The sequence below is a fragment of the Haliotis rubra genome, unplaced genomic scaffold (assembly GCF_003918875.1).
Source record: "Haliotis rubra isolate DU_JTF1 unplaced genomic scaffold, ASM391887v1 Scf205, whole genome shotgun sequence".
Classification (NCBI taxonomy): Eukaryota; Metazoa; Mollusca; class Gastropoda; order Lepetellida; family Haliotidae; genus Haliotis; species Haliotis rubra.
The window spans coordinates 1,435,502-1,452,631 of record NW_025766059.1 but is presented as its reverse complement, the minus strand read 5'-3'; the positions used below and the strand labels follow the sequence as shown (position 1 = coordinate 1,452,631).

The following is a 17,130-nucleotide window of genomic DNA, read 5'->3' as shown; positions in this document are numbered from 1 at the left end:
GTTCTATCGAACCTTGGTAAAGAATACTTCACTTAGGTATTTTCATATTCGAAAGAATGTTGATTGATTGCATACTGAAGACATCGAATAAATGTACAAAGAAAACTACATTCATTAATGTATGAAAGATGCACAGTTAATGCATTTACATTTAAGGTACGACGAACGATGCTCGCCAACTGGCAAAGATTTGTGAGTTTACATCTACTCCCATCGTCAGCTCCAGTAACCATATGACCATCATGTTTCGCTCAGACAGTTCTATCACAGGAGGAGGCTTTCGTTTGCAGTACTCATCTGGTAATAATCACAGCGACTGTGGATTATCAGATCTCTCCGCATCTTCTGTCACGTGGAAGAACCTGACTTCTCCTGGCTATCCTTCGAACTATTACAAGTAGGTGCCTACTCTCTTGACAAGTGAAAAAGTAAACCACTTAGTTAATATTAGCAAATAGCACGTGGTAAATAGCACTATACACGTGACCGGTACGCAAAACCCCACGCGTGTCAACGATTTAGCACTGTAAACGTGACTTTGATGCTAGCACTAAACACGAGACAAGTAACTGTGACTACGCCAGTGACTTGTAAATAACTTATATATCACATGTATGGTTGTATGATGTCTTTTGATGAACTGAAAAGTATTTGAATGGGTTATTGTTGTATATAAACACTACATAAATACCCGGATTATTGTACATTTCAAGATTATACACTTGAACAAATTACTTGTTTATATACCTTTGCATAATACCAATTTATGTATACAAATTCTGTTTTCAGCAATGTAAACTGCGAGTGGAAAATTAGGGCACCATATGGCTATGAAATTAAAGTTGAAATTATATATTTGTCGTTGGAATATTCCTCATCTTGTTCGAGTGACTATCTTGTCTTCAAGGACGGTAAGTACATGGTACAAACGTATAGAGGTTCCTCAGAACAAAATACTCGCAGTGCGCTTTGTACTCTATTGATTACTTTTGAGACAATTCATAAATTATTTAGTTTGATCATAAATCCAAAAATATGCGAACGACCATTGAATCACATTAAGCGGTTCTCTATACAATTGGTTTTGTTATTTGTAAGAACTTGGGACTTGATGGGTGATGATTGGCACATAATGTATTTCATCACAGTTACTCTAAATACGTTCTATTAGCATCAGCCTCATTTGAATACTAACATACATATGTATATGCGTCAGAACCAATGCCATTAACTGACTAAGTATCTTTTCTCAAGGTTCATCGTCTTGGTCACCTCAGTTGGGTAAATACTGCGGTGTTTACTACAACAAACAACTTGTCAGCTCGCGCCACTACATGACCATCGCCTTCCACACCGATGGCTCTATCACGCAACAAGGTTATAAACTGAAGTACAAAGCTGAAATATTCCCTTCAACAACAACAACAACCACAGGTACAATAAATGTGTTTTTGCGATTAAGCAGTTGTGTGTACAAAGACTGGAATGTGTGGGGAACTGGGGCTGGGGCTGGGGCTGGGGCTGGTGGAGCTGCCATTAGTTGTTCGGGGTATTCAATGTTGCTTGGGGATGGCATTGACAATAGAGACATAATATTTACTTGATCTCTTGTTCAGGCAACGTGGGGAAAATCACGTTATACACTTCAATCAAAAATGTATCTTGTATGATAAGTCCTATCTATTTCTGTAATACTGTAAAAGTTTACATACTGTATGCGGTTATTTGCCTTCTCTGCTACAACCTACTCTCTCGTTTGTAATTCTGTAGGCACGAACCTAATGTCAACACTATCGTGACTTAAATATTCATTGCTTCCAATTTCTATTTAAACAGAGAGACCGCATGGTTCTAATTGCGGTACCACATTGCTCAGCGCCACCAAATACTCCTGGAGGTCTTTGTCATCCCCTGGGTACCCATACAGCAACTACAACAAGTAAGTAGATATAAACATCATCTTTGTTGATAACTCGTTGTGATTATTGGCATTTTAAACAGTGATTCCTTCGATACGAAAATGCACTGTCTTGACCCTGCCTCTCTTCCCCCCACCCCACCCCCACCCCTTCCCGAAATCACTTACTTTTTGCACGAAGACAACACTATGCGCATATCCTTAATCATCAGATTTGATATTCTTTATCACTAGGCTTTATGTTTTGAATCTTGCCAAATTCAGTGTGTTGGGATTATGGATAATTATCAGGAAGAACAAAGCTAATATTGATTGAGAGTGATGGGGTCAAAAGCATCTTGGAATTGCTGAACCTATGTTCATAAGCAATGTTTTGCATGTTGTTTTGTAACCTAATTGACTTGCTGTCCGTTGTTATATTTCATATAATCTAATCATCTCTTCTTCACAGCAATATATACTGCGAGTGGACAATCTCTGCACCTTCTGGATATCACGTAAAGGTTGAAGTTCAGACTATTTCTGTGGAATACGACGCATTCTGTTCTAAAGACTACCTGCTCTTCAGAGATGGTAAGTACAATGTTTCTTTTAACAAAAGTACTTAAAGATACTTTTAGTCATATTTTTCTTCAGATTGAATTTGTTTGCAGTTACCACTGGTCAATGATTAGCATTCTCAGAATGAAGTTGGCTTCAGTGTTTCTACCATGCGTATCTCTTTTAACCGACAACACAACGATTCTTTGTATTTTTCAAGGTTCCTCATCTTACGCCACTCGGTTGGGTAAATACTGTAGTGACGTCGACGACTACATCGTCAGTTCCCGCAACGCCATGACCATCACGTTCCGCACTGACAGTTCTATCACAGACAAAGGATTTTCTCTGAAATACACTGCGCGGACGCAAGGTGCTGAATTTTATATCAATTTGCGGGCGTTTCTTCTTTCATGAACTAACGTATTTAAACATATATTTTGCCAACATTGTTTTCATTTTCAAATCATTTGAAGGGAAACCCCTATAAAACAAAACCCTTATGTAAATATGTATAAAAATGTTTGCCTCACTCACAGAAAAATAGTATATCTTGAGGTAAGCCTTCATATACGATTGCTGACATGAGTAAGTGAGTGAAGCCCATTTCTGTTGTTCCTTGCAGAGATATTGCTGAACTATTGCTAAAGGCGGCGTTAATAGATACTCACTCACTCACTCATCATCATCACAGAAACAGAACTGTTTAATATCACTGAGACACTTCCTTGTTTCAGTGTGTGGCGAAGATGATACGATAAGCTATGAGACAAAATATATTGAATCACCGAATTATCCTCTGTCCTATCCCGAGTAAGTATATGGGACACTTATAGTTCGATTCATATCTCGAAGAGCTGAAAGAAATACACAAACAATAATACCATTGATTGGACAACGAACAATACATGATACATTGTACCTTCCATCAAAAACAGTCGTATAGATTAAAGCAACTTCTTTGAGAGGCATTAGAGGTGAGGTAAGGATTTAACGTTGTGCTTGAGAATATATCGCTCATATGACGACGTGCATGCGTGTGTGTGTGTATGTGCGGCTGCTTGTACTATCCCAGACTTAAGCTGGTATTATAGTGTTAGCCCACTGAGATACCATGCCGCAGTGAAGCATGGATACCCCACTCAGACACATTATACTGACTCCGAGCCGACCAGTCCTTGTTTTACCCATTAATGCCGAGCGCCAGGCAGGGACCAACAAGTACCATATTCTAACGTCTTTTGGTATGACGCGATCGGGAATCGAACCCGCGACCTTCCGCTCTCCGGGCCGACGCTCTAACCACTACACCACAGAGGCGGTCGAGAGGCATTAGAAGTCGCAGCAGTAAATAGTATAACAATGAACAACTTCTTTGTTAATACAGAAGTTGTTCATACAAATATGTTTGTCCTTCCTTAAATTAACTCAGAGAGAAATTAATCAACAATTCAGAAGAAGGAATACACACTGTGACTTTCTATGATCAGGAGATTGTTAGATATTAATTCCCATGAGGATGGAAACTGAAAGTTTGTAGACAGTAAACCCTGTTGCATAAGCACGATGAGTTTATATGAGTTCTATGAAGCATATACAATTGCAATGCCTGACATGCGGAACTCATGGCTAATGCTAATGTTCATTTCAATTTTAGCAATGCGGATTGTGAGTGGACAATAAGCACATCCATTGACGGATATGTAATCCATGTGGACGTGGTGGATTTCAACATTGAGCACAACAGCGGGTGTTCCTATGATTATGTACAGCTCTATGATGGTAATGAATGCGTCTAATCATTGTTATCCTAGACATGGGTAAAGGAGACAGATGCCCAAAACGAATTTAAGCTCTGTTTTTTTCGCCAATGTAGAGAACGTCAGCGACCTGTGTCTTCTTGTTTTTCTCCAATTTTAAGCTAAGACGCTGACATTTACGCGGACATGACGTTCACGTTGACGTGGCACATAAGGCACACGTCTTGCTTAACAGCATCATTTGCATTCATCAGTGTGATCTGTCCGATTTCATCTATATTTTTTACGATAATTGTAGTTGATGTTATTGCATTTGAGTCACAGCAGATAGTACAGTAAAATAGTCATTTGGAATAAGTAAATGTCATCCCCAAATAAGAACAACTGAAAGAGTTCTTAAAGCAATGTATCTCCCAAGAAATGTTTATAACATTAGCTCGTGATTTGTTTAATTATCATTATCTTTTCACGTGTTATTTTCTCTCAATAGTCACGAGTTATGAAAGCTCGATCGGTACATGGTGTGGAACAAATGGACCAAATACACAGACTACAGGACAGACAATGAAGGTTAAATTCCATTCTGATGGTTCGACTTCCCGTACCGGATTTAAGTTGTCCTTTACTGCCGGCGAACCAACCTCTGACTGTACGTGTTTCAGTTTAATTCGTTCTTTTAGGAATGTATTGCATCGCTTACGAGAATATGATCCATCAATAGTCATCTCTGTTCGTTAACACTTTAATTGAAACATGCGGTATTGGGGAACGCCACACCATACTACTTATCCTGTAAAAGAACAGGTTGGTAAAACATGTACATAGCATATGTGTAGATAGATAAATAATATGTTGAGGGTGTGGTTGACAAGGGAGGTGGACGACCAGGGCACGATTTGTCAGGTTGACCAAACTGAGGTATATTCGCCCTTATCTTGTTTTCTGGACCAACGCTCGTTAGTCTTACATTGCATCAAGCTGATAAACTGACATGACTGATACAGCTTCAGAGCATGTGGGTAGCCTAGTTGTTACAGCGTTCGCTCATCACGCCGAAGGCTCGGGTTCGATTCCTCACAATGTGTGGAATCTACATCTGGTTTCCCACCTTGATATTGCTCGAATATTGCTAGCTAAAAGTGGCGTGCAAATCGTACTCAATCAAAGCAGCCTAAAAGCAATCAGACTGTTAAGTCACAGCTTCAGCTGGTTTAATTGTCGCTTCATCATAATTGTCCTTTGACCTATGTCAGTTCAGGGTGAAGTTGATCCAATGGTAATTGACACGATTGCGCTGGCTCAGCGTCATACAGGGCGGTGGGGTAGCCTAGTGGTTAAAGCGTTGGCTCGTCACGCCGAAGACCCGGGTTCGATTCCCCACATGGGCACAATGTGTTAAGCCCATTTCTGGTGTCCCCCGTCGTGATATTGCTGGAATATTGCTAAAAGCGGCGTAAAACTAAACTCAGTCAGTCAGTCAGTCAGCGTCATACAGTGACGTAAATTCGTATATTACGTCCCGTTTAAAACAAAACAGTTCCCATTTTGTACACTAGAACCTACCCCTTGACGTTATTAAACATTTACTGAAGTCTCAACAACAAGGGTTGCAAAGAGGGTTTGACATCTCTCTTTCTTTACGTCTGTAATGGAACGCAGTAGAGTTACAACAACACAATAATGTACGGGTTGTAATCATATCTATATGCCATTTTAGGGGATTAAGTAAGCTCTAAGAGAATGCAATATTTACAAAAGACCTTGAATTAGCCTGGATACTTTATGTTGTTTTGTTTTGTTTTATTATTTATTTGGTTATATTTTTTTTTCTTATTCAGTTTTCGTTTTTGTTGTTGTTTTGGGGGTTTGTTTTGTTTTACATTTGCTTTGTTTTCTTATTCAGCTGCTGCATCCACGAACATCGGAGCCATACTTGGAGGTGTATTTGGCGGGATCACAGCTGTGTGTATTGCAACCTGCTGCTGCTGTGGACTTTGTTTCAGAAAGAAATCCATTCCCAACGTCCAACAGCAGAGAAACAGACGCCGTGAAGCCATCGTCGCCTTCATCAATGTCCCCAGCAACCTGCAAACTCCGCCTACTGCTCCTACTGCTCCTACTGCTCTGCCATTCATGTTTCCACCACCTCCTTCTTACAATGATGTCGTGAAGGATGATCCCCCACCGTATTGTCAGGCAGTTCCACTATCAGACATACAGCCTATTGTCACGTCATCCCCTAGCGGTGCATCTCAATATCAAGGGATAGATAACCCAGCAGGCCCCAGCTGAGTGGCAGTTTCACAAGACGTACATGTTTGTATTACTGGAGAAAACAGAACAGGACACATTCGTGTATACTCATGCAGTGTCTTCATCCATATAATTTTTTTTGCAGAGGAGTATCGTTCTGTACCATGGTTTTTTGAAATTCTGTGTTTGAAGATCGTTTAATATTCAAAATATAAATCACTTCGTTATGTGAGCCAATTATAAATATGTTGACTTACTTGACTTGTTGGCATATTAGCAAATTAACGAGGTTATACAATATGCCTCCCACTTGCATGTAATCTTTAATGTACCTGTGATAAGATGTTTTCGTGGTGTAATGTACACAGCGGTTGAATTTTTGAAACTGATCGCTTTCCCAAACAATGTGACAATTATCAATAGAAACCAGACAACCCACACAATCCCTCCTCCAAGGAAAAACACCTTCCAGTATACCCTTGGATGTCGAATATTTGATTTTAGCTTGTGTTTGTTGGTTTGTTTTTAAGGGGGGTTGGGGGGTTGGAGAGGTTTGCAATGAAAATATTTTGTATTCCAAATGACGCATGTATTGTCAGTGTTATGTTTACGATTATTATTATTGCCATGTGATGTTGTTACATATTGTAAAAATGTGCACATGTATGATTGCGCAGGCGTGTGCGTGTTTCGTCTGTCACGGGTAAATGGTAGGACTTTACTGATGTTTGTACTTTGATGGAATCCCCAGGCACGGGAGATGAAGAATCAAATTCATGGGGAATCTCTGTGTAAAGGACACTGGCACTATCATTGTCAGTTCTTATATGGAATATGGAAGTGCAAGAGAATACCCATAGGGACTTTATTCACAACAAATTCCATCGGGTGTAAAGAGAAAATAGCCGTGAACGTTTTATGTGTTTAACACTGAAAATCATTGATGGCACCTGGTATTCAGGGAAGTCGTAAGTATGTTCTGGCCTGCCGGTAGCACCCACCATTCACAAAATGTGCCTAAAAATGGAAGTATCCCAGTGACAAAGTAGAGTAACGTAGGTGGGCGGTCAGTTGACATATTGATATACAACTTGCTCCAATAACATGATACCATTCGATTATTACATCAGCGAACAGTAATGCGGTCACTAATTCCGTGATTTATGAAAGGACAGTATCAGTGAACATGTCTAAAACTAACTCAAATATTCGTCCGCTTCGTTCGTCACGCCGAAAACATGGGTTCGATTCCTCCCATAAGTGCAAGGTGTGAAACCCAATTCTGGTGTCCCCCGCCATGGTATTGCTGGAATATTGCTAAAAGCAGCATAAATCCATACTCATTAACTCACTCGTTCTCTTGATTGGTAGACAACTGGCATGATTTACTCACAAAGGCGTGTGTGTTTTCACTACATTGACAGTTTGTGTGTCCCTTGCTGCAATAACTCACAGATACAGAGAATTCAGATTGTGTACATAACTGTTATTGTTGCAGCCGCCAAAGATGGTGATTCTGACACTGTATCTATGTCAGCGTCGACATATAGGAATAAGCAGAAATCTAAACAGAGTTTTAATGCTACTTTACTGAATGCATACGAATATCATGAACAATTTGTCATGCTCATGACACAATGTATATTGTTATTGTAACACTGAAACAATACAGGAATAGCATAAACAGTAATTGAAGAGCGTAAGGCATGTCTTCAGTAAGATTTCATAGCCCATTATTACACTGTATTGTCCAAATATAGTTTTCTACTTTTTAAGATATATGCTAGCTAGTTTTAACTCATTTTCTGATACTCTAGTAATTCTAATGTCCTTCTTGACAGGGGTTTCTATATCCTATGTATGTAATATGAATTAGTCACGATATGGCTGAAATATTGCCGATGTGACTTTAAATCTTAACTCACTTACTCAGTTAGATTTCATAACATTTTAAATCGGGCTGTCGAGATCGAACATTTGCTGATGCTGAGGAAAAGGGTGTCTTTCCTTTCAAAACATATTTCTAGCACATGAATCCGGAATAACATAGCTGCGTGTTCTTGCACTCTCATCCTAACAGATACCCTTAACGGTGAAAGTGTATGACTAATCGATAAGTCAATGAGATTTGCGATTCTTACACATATGAGTGCGTTTGACAAAGGTGGCAAACGTATAAGACCTGGTCACTTGTGGCCATGTCGATATACATGTAGCTGAGATACTGCTAAAAATGGCTTTAAACAACCTCGATCACTTTCCTCTCTCACTCTCGGTCGTTAAGGTCCAATCGTTGTGTTACCATTCTAACGTAATATTGTCTATTTTTATATGAAAAGTGTTTCTTGTCCTTGACTTCGTCGGTTTTCTGTTCATGTGACACTTGATCAATACGTTTACTACAGGTACTAACGAAGATCAGACACTGGCTATAGTATGTGTCTCGATGCTTATCTGCCATAAACAACAGGGGATAACAATCAAGGCGACCGGCCGGGACACAAAACACTTATTCGTGACTACTACACAGGAAAGGAGTCAAGACGAACTCATGCACACATCCACCCGTAAACAAGACTCAGACCTGACTGGCTCACTGTGACACCCTAGTGATGATGCACAGGTATCGCCATCCTTAAAATAATAGTAGTTATAGTGCCATGTGTTATAAATGATGAGACAGCATAGTACATCATATAAAATGCAAACACCAGGCCTCGAAATGACACCTTAAAAAGAATATTAGAATTATTTAAAAAGCGTTTAAAAATATGCAAAGATTGTTGACATATATACACACTTAGATACATACATAAGTACAAATATGAATACTAGCATCGATGCGTACAAACATAGATATCTACAAAGATACATTCATACATAGACGTATACATACTTAAATACATACATAGACACATGCATACATATACCCTTACATACATACATAGATACAAACAATACACACACACATACATACACACATACATACATACATACATAAACACACACACACATACATACATACATACATACATACATACATACATACATACATACATACATACATACATACATACACATACATACATACACACACACACACTTATACACGCACATATATACGTTCATACTTACATACACACACATACAGACATACATATGAATGACCATCCGGGTATACAGTTAGATACATCTAATTAGATTTTTAAAACCCATAAAACCAATTTCACTCTTACATGTTCCATTAACTTACTCCCTGAAGGAATTAATGAGACATGTCGGAGTGAAATTGGTTGTGTATTCTAGTTACACAAAATATATGACATAAACCATTTCCACCAGATAGGGGTTATTCTAATGCAGGTTTGTATCCTTAGAATGAAAATACAATAAGTAACATTCTCATGAAACCATTACTTTGTCATTGCCACAACATGTAAACTACGTTTATAACGAAATGTCTTTGTCATGACCACTTCCTGTATATTTTTGTCGAACTTCGAATATTCAACTATGGTTATTTCGAACTGAAATTAGCAGTCCCGTTGTTTTCTTTATTAGCGTAGTATACTTTGAATCCAAAATCTTGCTGCATCCAAACATAGGCAATCCCAGTCGATAGAAGCAGCATGCGAACATCTGAGTCCCAGTTTAAGTTGTCACAACATGTTCGTGGATAATTATAAGGCTGCATACATACTTTGCACGAATCTAAATGATTTACCAGGCATACCTTTTTTGTCTAAAACATATAATAATCATTGGAATTCCTCTGCCTAACATCACCAAGGATTGCCCATCTCTCTGCCAGTTCTTATACCATGTCAAACAATGTCATGATGAAATATGTAGACTTGTAATTATATCCAATACTTCATGGAACACCAAGTGCATTCGTCAGCTGCGTGTCATATCCGTAAATTCTAATAATACGTTATTCACATAGGTACAATGTGTGAACTCAATTTCTTTTATTGATGTTGAAATATTGCTAAAACCGACCCAAAGCTTCTTCACTCACTCCAGTAATTTTGTTTTCGGGTCAAGGACGATGAGACGAATGTTCTAAGGGAAGTAACTCCCGATTAAAGATAAGAACTTATCAGGATACACATGTACGAATTCTGCCTTATGAACGTGATGCAGATTTGTTGCTAATTATAATGCATTGTACGAAGGTGTAGTTAAAGTTCTGTAAACTATCAATATTCCACAAAACAGTAAAGAAAATTGTCTTCAATGAGTGGCAACAAATCGTTTTATACCATGTCTTGTCCTGTGAGCGATATGTTTGGAAATGTTTAGCTACATGTACTTGTCGTGGGAAAAAGTGGTTTATGTGAATAATATAGAACAAGCAAACGAGCATAAACATACTCAAATGTAACATTCTTTTAATTTCTAACAAAAAAAACATATGCAACGGAGAAGTATATGTTCAGTTATTTATGTTTCACATTGCTTTCTAGAAAGGTGGGGATGATTTTACATACGAACACTGATAAGTGCAAACACACTACCTATTGTCTTTGTGTGTGTACACATAAATTCATGTATTAATTTCATACTCTCCAAATACCGCACACCGATAGCATAAATATAAAAGAACATTTTAGCATTAAAATCTTATATGGTAGCTGACAACTTGTCCAAAACGTATATACAGGTTGTCCAAGTTACAACAACAATCGATTTTGTTCTTTAGGTCAAACTACTTTGCTATTTCAATCGTATTACTGCAGGATCTATATTTAGCAAAACAAACTACACCTACGACCAGTTAGTTAGTTATTTGCTTTATTTGACGTCGCACGCACAACTAAGGTATTTCGGCGACAGGGTAGTACGCTTATTAAGATAAATAAAATGTGATGCACGCCACTGAGCTTAACAATCTGTTAGTCTCACCTTCTGAAATCTTGCTGAAGACTAGATCTTACAGGCATCTCAACTGGCACCACAATAGAAAATAGAACAGTTAGCATCCTTCTAAAACCAAAGGCACAATACGACGGCCGGTATGTCTCATCTATGGGAAAACTTGAATGCCGTCACATCAGGGAAGTCATACAAGTTACAGTCAATGTTCCCCGAACAACCAAAACCAACAAGGTTGTATTTTGATGCAAAGCGAAGGGTCATGCTTTCAAAAGAAAGAATTCAACATGTTGTCCTCTGAGTTTAATGCATCATGAAGGTCAATCAAGGAGTATCCAAGTCTAGCTTTTCAATCCTCTGATAACATATGGTTAGGATGAGCGCAGACGGAGATTACACCTGTGATTTAGGAATCCTGAACTAGGTAACTACTCTAACCATCATAAAACACACGTTTTCGTTGAAGGGAAATGTGGCGTGAATATATATGAAACCCATCCAGGAAAGGTCTGACGTTTCGGTGTCACGATATGGTCAAGTGATTCTTCATGTTCTTGAGATCCACATTGGATTAGTATCAAGAAACTATATAATCATAATCATTGATGCAAGAAAGTTGAATACTCATCAGGTGTCAGTGACGAGGGGTACCAAGTAGTTAGAGAATAGGCTCGAACAGGACCTGTGTTCACTGCTCTATAACGTATCAATACAAGTCCCGGTGTTCGACCTTGTGATACTGTTATTGTCAAAACGATGTAATTCAGCACCAGTTAACTCACACAAATAAGTTATCAAGCGACTGCGTCTAGCGATAGTTGAAATCTTGTGTCAGGCATAATACCCAGGCTTGCTATATTTAAGTTTTATGCTAAACATTAGTGCTAACCTCCCGAGCACAATCTCTCAGGAAACAAGTAAATATCACAACATATAAATATGAGCAATACTGACCGGATCACGGTGACCCACCAAAGAAGATTATTTCGTTATCTGATATGCTTGTTTGCTTAGTCCGGGTGTCTCTGTAGGTCACATCCCTAGTGTGTGTGTTCTTTTCTTTGGTGCGTTCCCCTGTCTGATAGAGTGTAGACAAAAGAAGTCTCTTAAAAAGGACCTGGTGCCTGTTACATTCTAAGCTTGATCTATTCACGTCCGTCTTGCATGAGAACTCTCAACGGCGACTGCATGCCATTGTGAACATGCCTTGTTTCGTTGGAACAAGTGTGTTGTTGTTGTTGTTAGGACCGCTGATCTCAGGTGAGTGTGAAAGATATTCGTTGTGACATATATCTTATATGGTAGCTGACAACTTGTCCAAAACGTATATACAGGTTGTCCAAGTAACAACAATAATCGATTGTGTTCTTTAGATCAAACTACATTGTTATTTCAATCGTATTACTGCAGGATCTATATTTAGCATAACAAACTACACCTACGATCAGTTACTTCTTTGAGTTGCATTTTTAGAAGTTGGAAGTCAGAACAAGTATATATGGATGACAACTTCTTTTATTCTAGAGCACGACATTTCGATACAGGTTCTTGTATCGTTATCAAGTGAGACTTGATAACGATACAAGAACCTGTAACGAAACGTCGTGTTCTAGAATAAAAGAAGTTGTCATCCATATATACTTGTTCTATCTACGATCAGTTAGTTAGTTATTTGCTTTATTTAACGTCGCACGCACAACTAAGGTATTTCGGCGACAGGGTAGTACCCTTATTAAGACATGGGGGAAACAGAAAATAGAAATTTTGAAAGAGTGGTGTTTCTACCCAAAAAACAACAACTACAACAAAAATGAGTATTAAGGGAACTTATATGTATTAATGGGAGGCCGAATTAGAAAGGACCTACGATCAGTACAGGCGACAGAAGTTTTAAATGGTAGACAGACAAGGCATATTTGTTTTAAATTTGAGACTGTCCCGGGAAATGTATTGTATATGTATGGCAAGCTCATTTGTTCAATACCGAAGTTGTAAACTAGGAATTTGAGAAACGGAGTCTCGCCTATCTAAACAAGATGGCGGACAAGATATTGCGTAATGTTAAGGTCCCAGTTGAGACAGCGAAACTTCAAAACGATATCTCCTAGGAGATATCATATGATCTCACACAAGCAATATCTCCTGTGGAACACAGTTTTGGATGATAAGATACACATACCAAGTCAATTAGTGTTGAGCAATACGTGTCGCCTATTAAATCAACTGTTCCATGTAATATATTGACTTGACATGTTCAATATTGAGGTATGTTCTTTTCAATAAGCTAGCATTATAATCCCACAGTACTAATGTCTTGATATTAGTATCAATTGCTAAAGCGGTATTAACACAATAAGATAACGTATTCTTACAAGTGATATATGCCAAGAGTGCCTACGGAGTTGTAAGTCAAGTCTGTGCTTACATTAAATGGAAACTTTAACGTAAATCGCAACCCCAATTCCCCTAGTTTATCATTACGAATGGGCATATGAATATCAGTGTTTGAAATACCATCGTGAAAACAAGTATTAGATACTTCCACTTCCACTTCTTGTAATGGGCAAAGCAATGAATCCTCGCTGTTTCAAGAATGTTAAGTCTCTTTCCACAGAGTACACTGCAAATAAAAAGGCTTGGATGACATCAAGCATTTTCCAAGATTGGCTAGTTAAGTTGGACGAAAAAATGCACAGGAAGCTGCGACGAATTGTGCTTATTGTTGACAACTGTCCAGCCCATCCTGATGTAGACAATCTGAAGGCCATCAGACTTGTGTTTTTGCCTCCGAACACAACATCCAAGACTCAGCCGATGGACCAAAGCGTCATCAACAACTTAAAGGTCCACGACAGAAAGCAGCTGATGACCAAGTTCATCAAGGTCATTGACAAGAAGGAGTGTGTAAGCATAACAGTCCTTGATGCCATGCAACATTTACGACAGGCTTGGGACTGCGTCCAACCCAAGACGATCAACAAGTGCTACTTGCATGCAGGCTTCAAGATCTCAGACCAGACCAACACCCAAGACGATGATGACATCGACCCTGAGGATGATGTGCCCCTTGCCGCCCTAGTTGCTAACAACATCACTCTTGCGCAGTATGCCAGTGTGGATGATGACTTGGTAACCATCTGCCCTGCCCGTGAGCAAGACATCGTCCAGAACATTATTGATTCCAGGACCAGGACCCAGCTTCTCAGTGACGACGAAGATGAAGACGATGTGCCCCCTCCTCTACCACCTACTCTTGATGCCACAACAGCAGCCCTAGAAATCGCCAGGCGTTATGTCATATCACAAGACGACGGAGACAGTGTAATGACAGGATACAACATGGTGGCCAATTACGTTACGGAGAAGAAAATGAAGAAATGTTTCACAAAGAGACAAACCCTCATGACAGCTTTCGTGGAGTAAAAAGTTAGACTGTTAGGCTAAAATATTTTGTTTCATTATGTTTGATTTTTATTACTTTGTATTATAAATGTATTACTTAACGCAATGAAATGTTAGGGAATAAAACATGTCATATTACTTACAAATGTTGTCTGTTGTTCTGCTGAATACATATACATGTACATTGTACGCATTCATTTCCGGGTTTTGATAAGTTTGGATAAGTAAAATACCTGATAAGCAAACAATTTTGGCGAGTCCCTTGAAATTTTACTTATCAGGTTTATACTGTACATATAACGTCATAATCACATAGTTCTGCATAAACTAGATCTACTTTGTCAACAAACATTAGTGTGTACAATACTTATATCTGAGGAGACGGGTCCCGGGTGAGGGTGGTTATCTACACAACAGAGTAGTAATGATGGAGCTATCAGAATACCCCTAACCTTAAGTGTGCCGACTAACATCACCAAGTAGAAAGTAGACATATACTGAGTCAAAAAGGAAACTTCACAACATGTGTGTAATTTGAAAAATAATGAATATTTTTTCTCTGATGATACATCTATGTATCCGAAATGGGATCCCTATCTTTCGACTCTAGAAAAACGTTAGAAAAACCCACTCAAACCCATCCATTCGTCGTGCAAATGACGTTAGTGCCAAATCAGGTTTTGCACGTGCAGTCGATCACGTGATCTTCGCATCGAAGTTTTCTTCATATGCACGTGTTTGCATTGGCCTCAAGAATTGAAAAAACACTTTTAAACCACAGTTCTAATGGTACTTGAAATGCCACTATTGTCCAAAGTGCAGCGTGAACGTGCCGTTGGCATGTTGCAAGCGGGAAGACAGTTATTGACGTCCCAAGAGCAATGGGATGCAACCGTCGTACTGTGTATGACTTGCGAGGTCGTCTACAACAAACTGGCACCACTTCTGACCGCCCAAGGTCGGGTCGTCCACGTGTGACGTCACGAGCAGAAGACCGTCAAATCGTCCTACGTCACCTACGTGACAGATTTCTGCCGGCTACACGAACCAGGGCTGAGATGTTTAGAGGTCGACTGTCCTCACAGACCATTCGAAATCGGTTGTGGGCTGCCAATCTCCATTCTCGACGTCCATATCGTGGGCCAATATTGACGCCGTTTCATTAACGTCAACGTTTGCTGTGGGCCCAACGTCACCTCCGATGGACCCAGAGAGACTGGAATCGAGTCGTTTGTAGCGATGAATCCAGGTTTACCCTCAGATTCGTGGACGGCAGGCATAGAGTCTGGAGACGACGTCGTGAACGGTATGCCCAATGTTATGTACAGGAAGTCGACAGATTCGGGGGCGGAAGTTGCATGGTGTGGGGTGCTTTCTGTGGGAACAACCGTTCCCGACTTCTGATCATCCGTGGAAACCTCACAGCTGCTGCTTACCGCGACCAGGTGCTCACCCTGAACTCGTTCCTTTCATGGTGGCTCATGGCCCAGGTCTACAGTTCCAGCATGATAATGCTCTGCCGCATACCGCGATGTTGACACGAAATTTCCTTCAAAACGCTGGAATCAACGTCATGGACTGGCCATCGAGGTCCCCTACCTTAATCCAATAGAGCACGTTTGGGATGCACTTGGTAGAAGGCTTCGTGGTCCTAGGAACCAACCTCAGAATTTGCAGGAACTCGGCGCTGCCTTGCAAGAGCAATGGCGCAGAATCCCCAACCTCGTGTTCACAAGCATCAGGCAGTCGATGAGGAGACGGTGTTTGGCAGTGGTGAATGTGCGGGGCGGCCATACACGATATTGAAATGAGCAGTTTTCGCATTTTTATTTATGTGACTTGACATTCTGTATACCCATGTTTTGGAACGGCGGTGTAGCCTAATGGAACCGATTATGGCACTGTCAGTATATCGAGTACATCACACAGATCTCAGCAATGAAATAATAACAATTTAACCATCTTACCATCTCTTGTTCTTTTATAGTGCCCTGAAGAAAGAATGTGAAGTTTCTTTTTTGACTCAGTATATCTAGTTTACCCTTTGTTCTGTTCAGCGATTTACACTTAAATACGTCTGATGACGTGAACAGGGATCCCCATCCTATATTGTCGGCGGCAAGCCCGGCTTTGTTTATAGCAATACCATCTTTTAATCATTTGTTGGTTCAAGCCCAGCCGGCTATGGTTTCATAGAATTTCAAAGAATTCGCGAACATGTCATTTTACATGGGTGACAGTTCAAACATTTGTATTTTCTTTTTCTTTGCATAAATATAGGTTATCACGCGAGTGTGTTTTGGCATGGTTAATATCCTGCATTAGGAATTCATATTGTATTTAGAGAGCGTTGGCGAGGGTTAATATGCTGCATTAGGA

At 39.6% G+C, this 17,130-nt stretch overlaps 1 protein-coding gene across 1 annotated transcript in view; it reads left to right on the top strand.

The window, feature by feature from the left end:
- The window catches only part of LOC124276077 (cubilin-like), a 165,742-nt gene that overhangs the window by 24,507 nt on the left and 124,105 nt on the right, over positions 1-17,130 (top strand). The window contains exons 10-12 of the mRNA XM_046711733.1: positions 157-397; positions 790-911; positions 1,255-1,434. Of these exons, the coding sequence (XP_046567689.1) occupies positions 157-397; positions 790-911; positions 1,255-1,434 (543 nt within the window). The remainder of the gene's footprint in view (positions 1-156; positions 398-789; positions 912-1,254; positions 1,435-17,130) is intronic.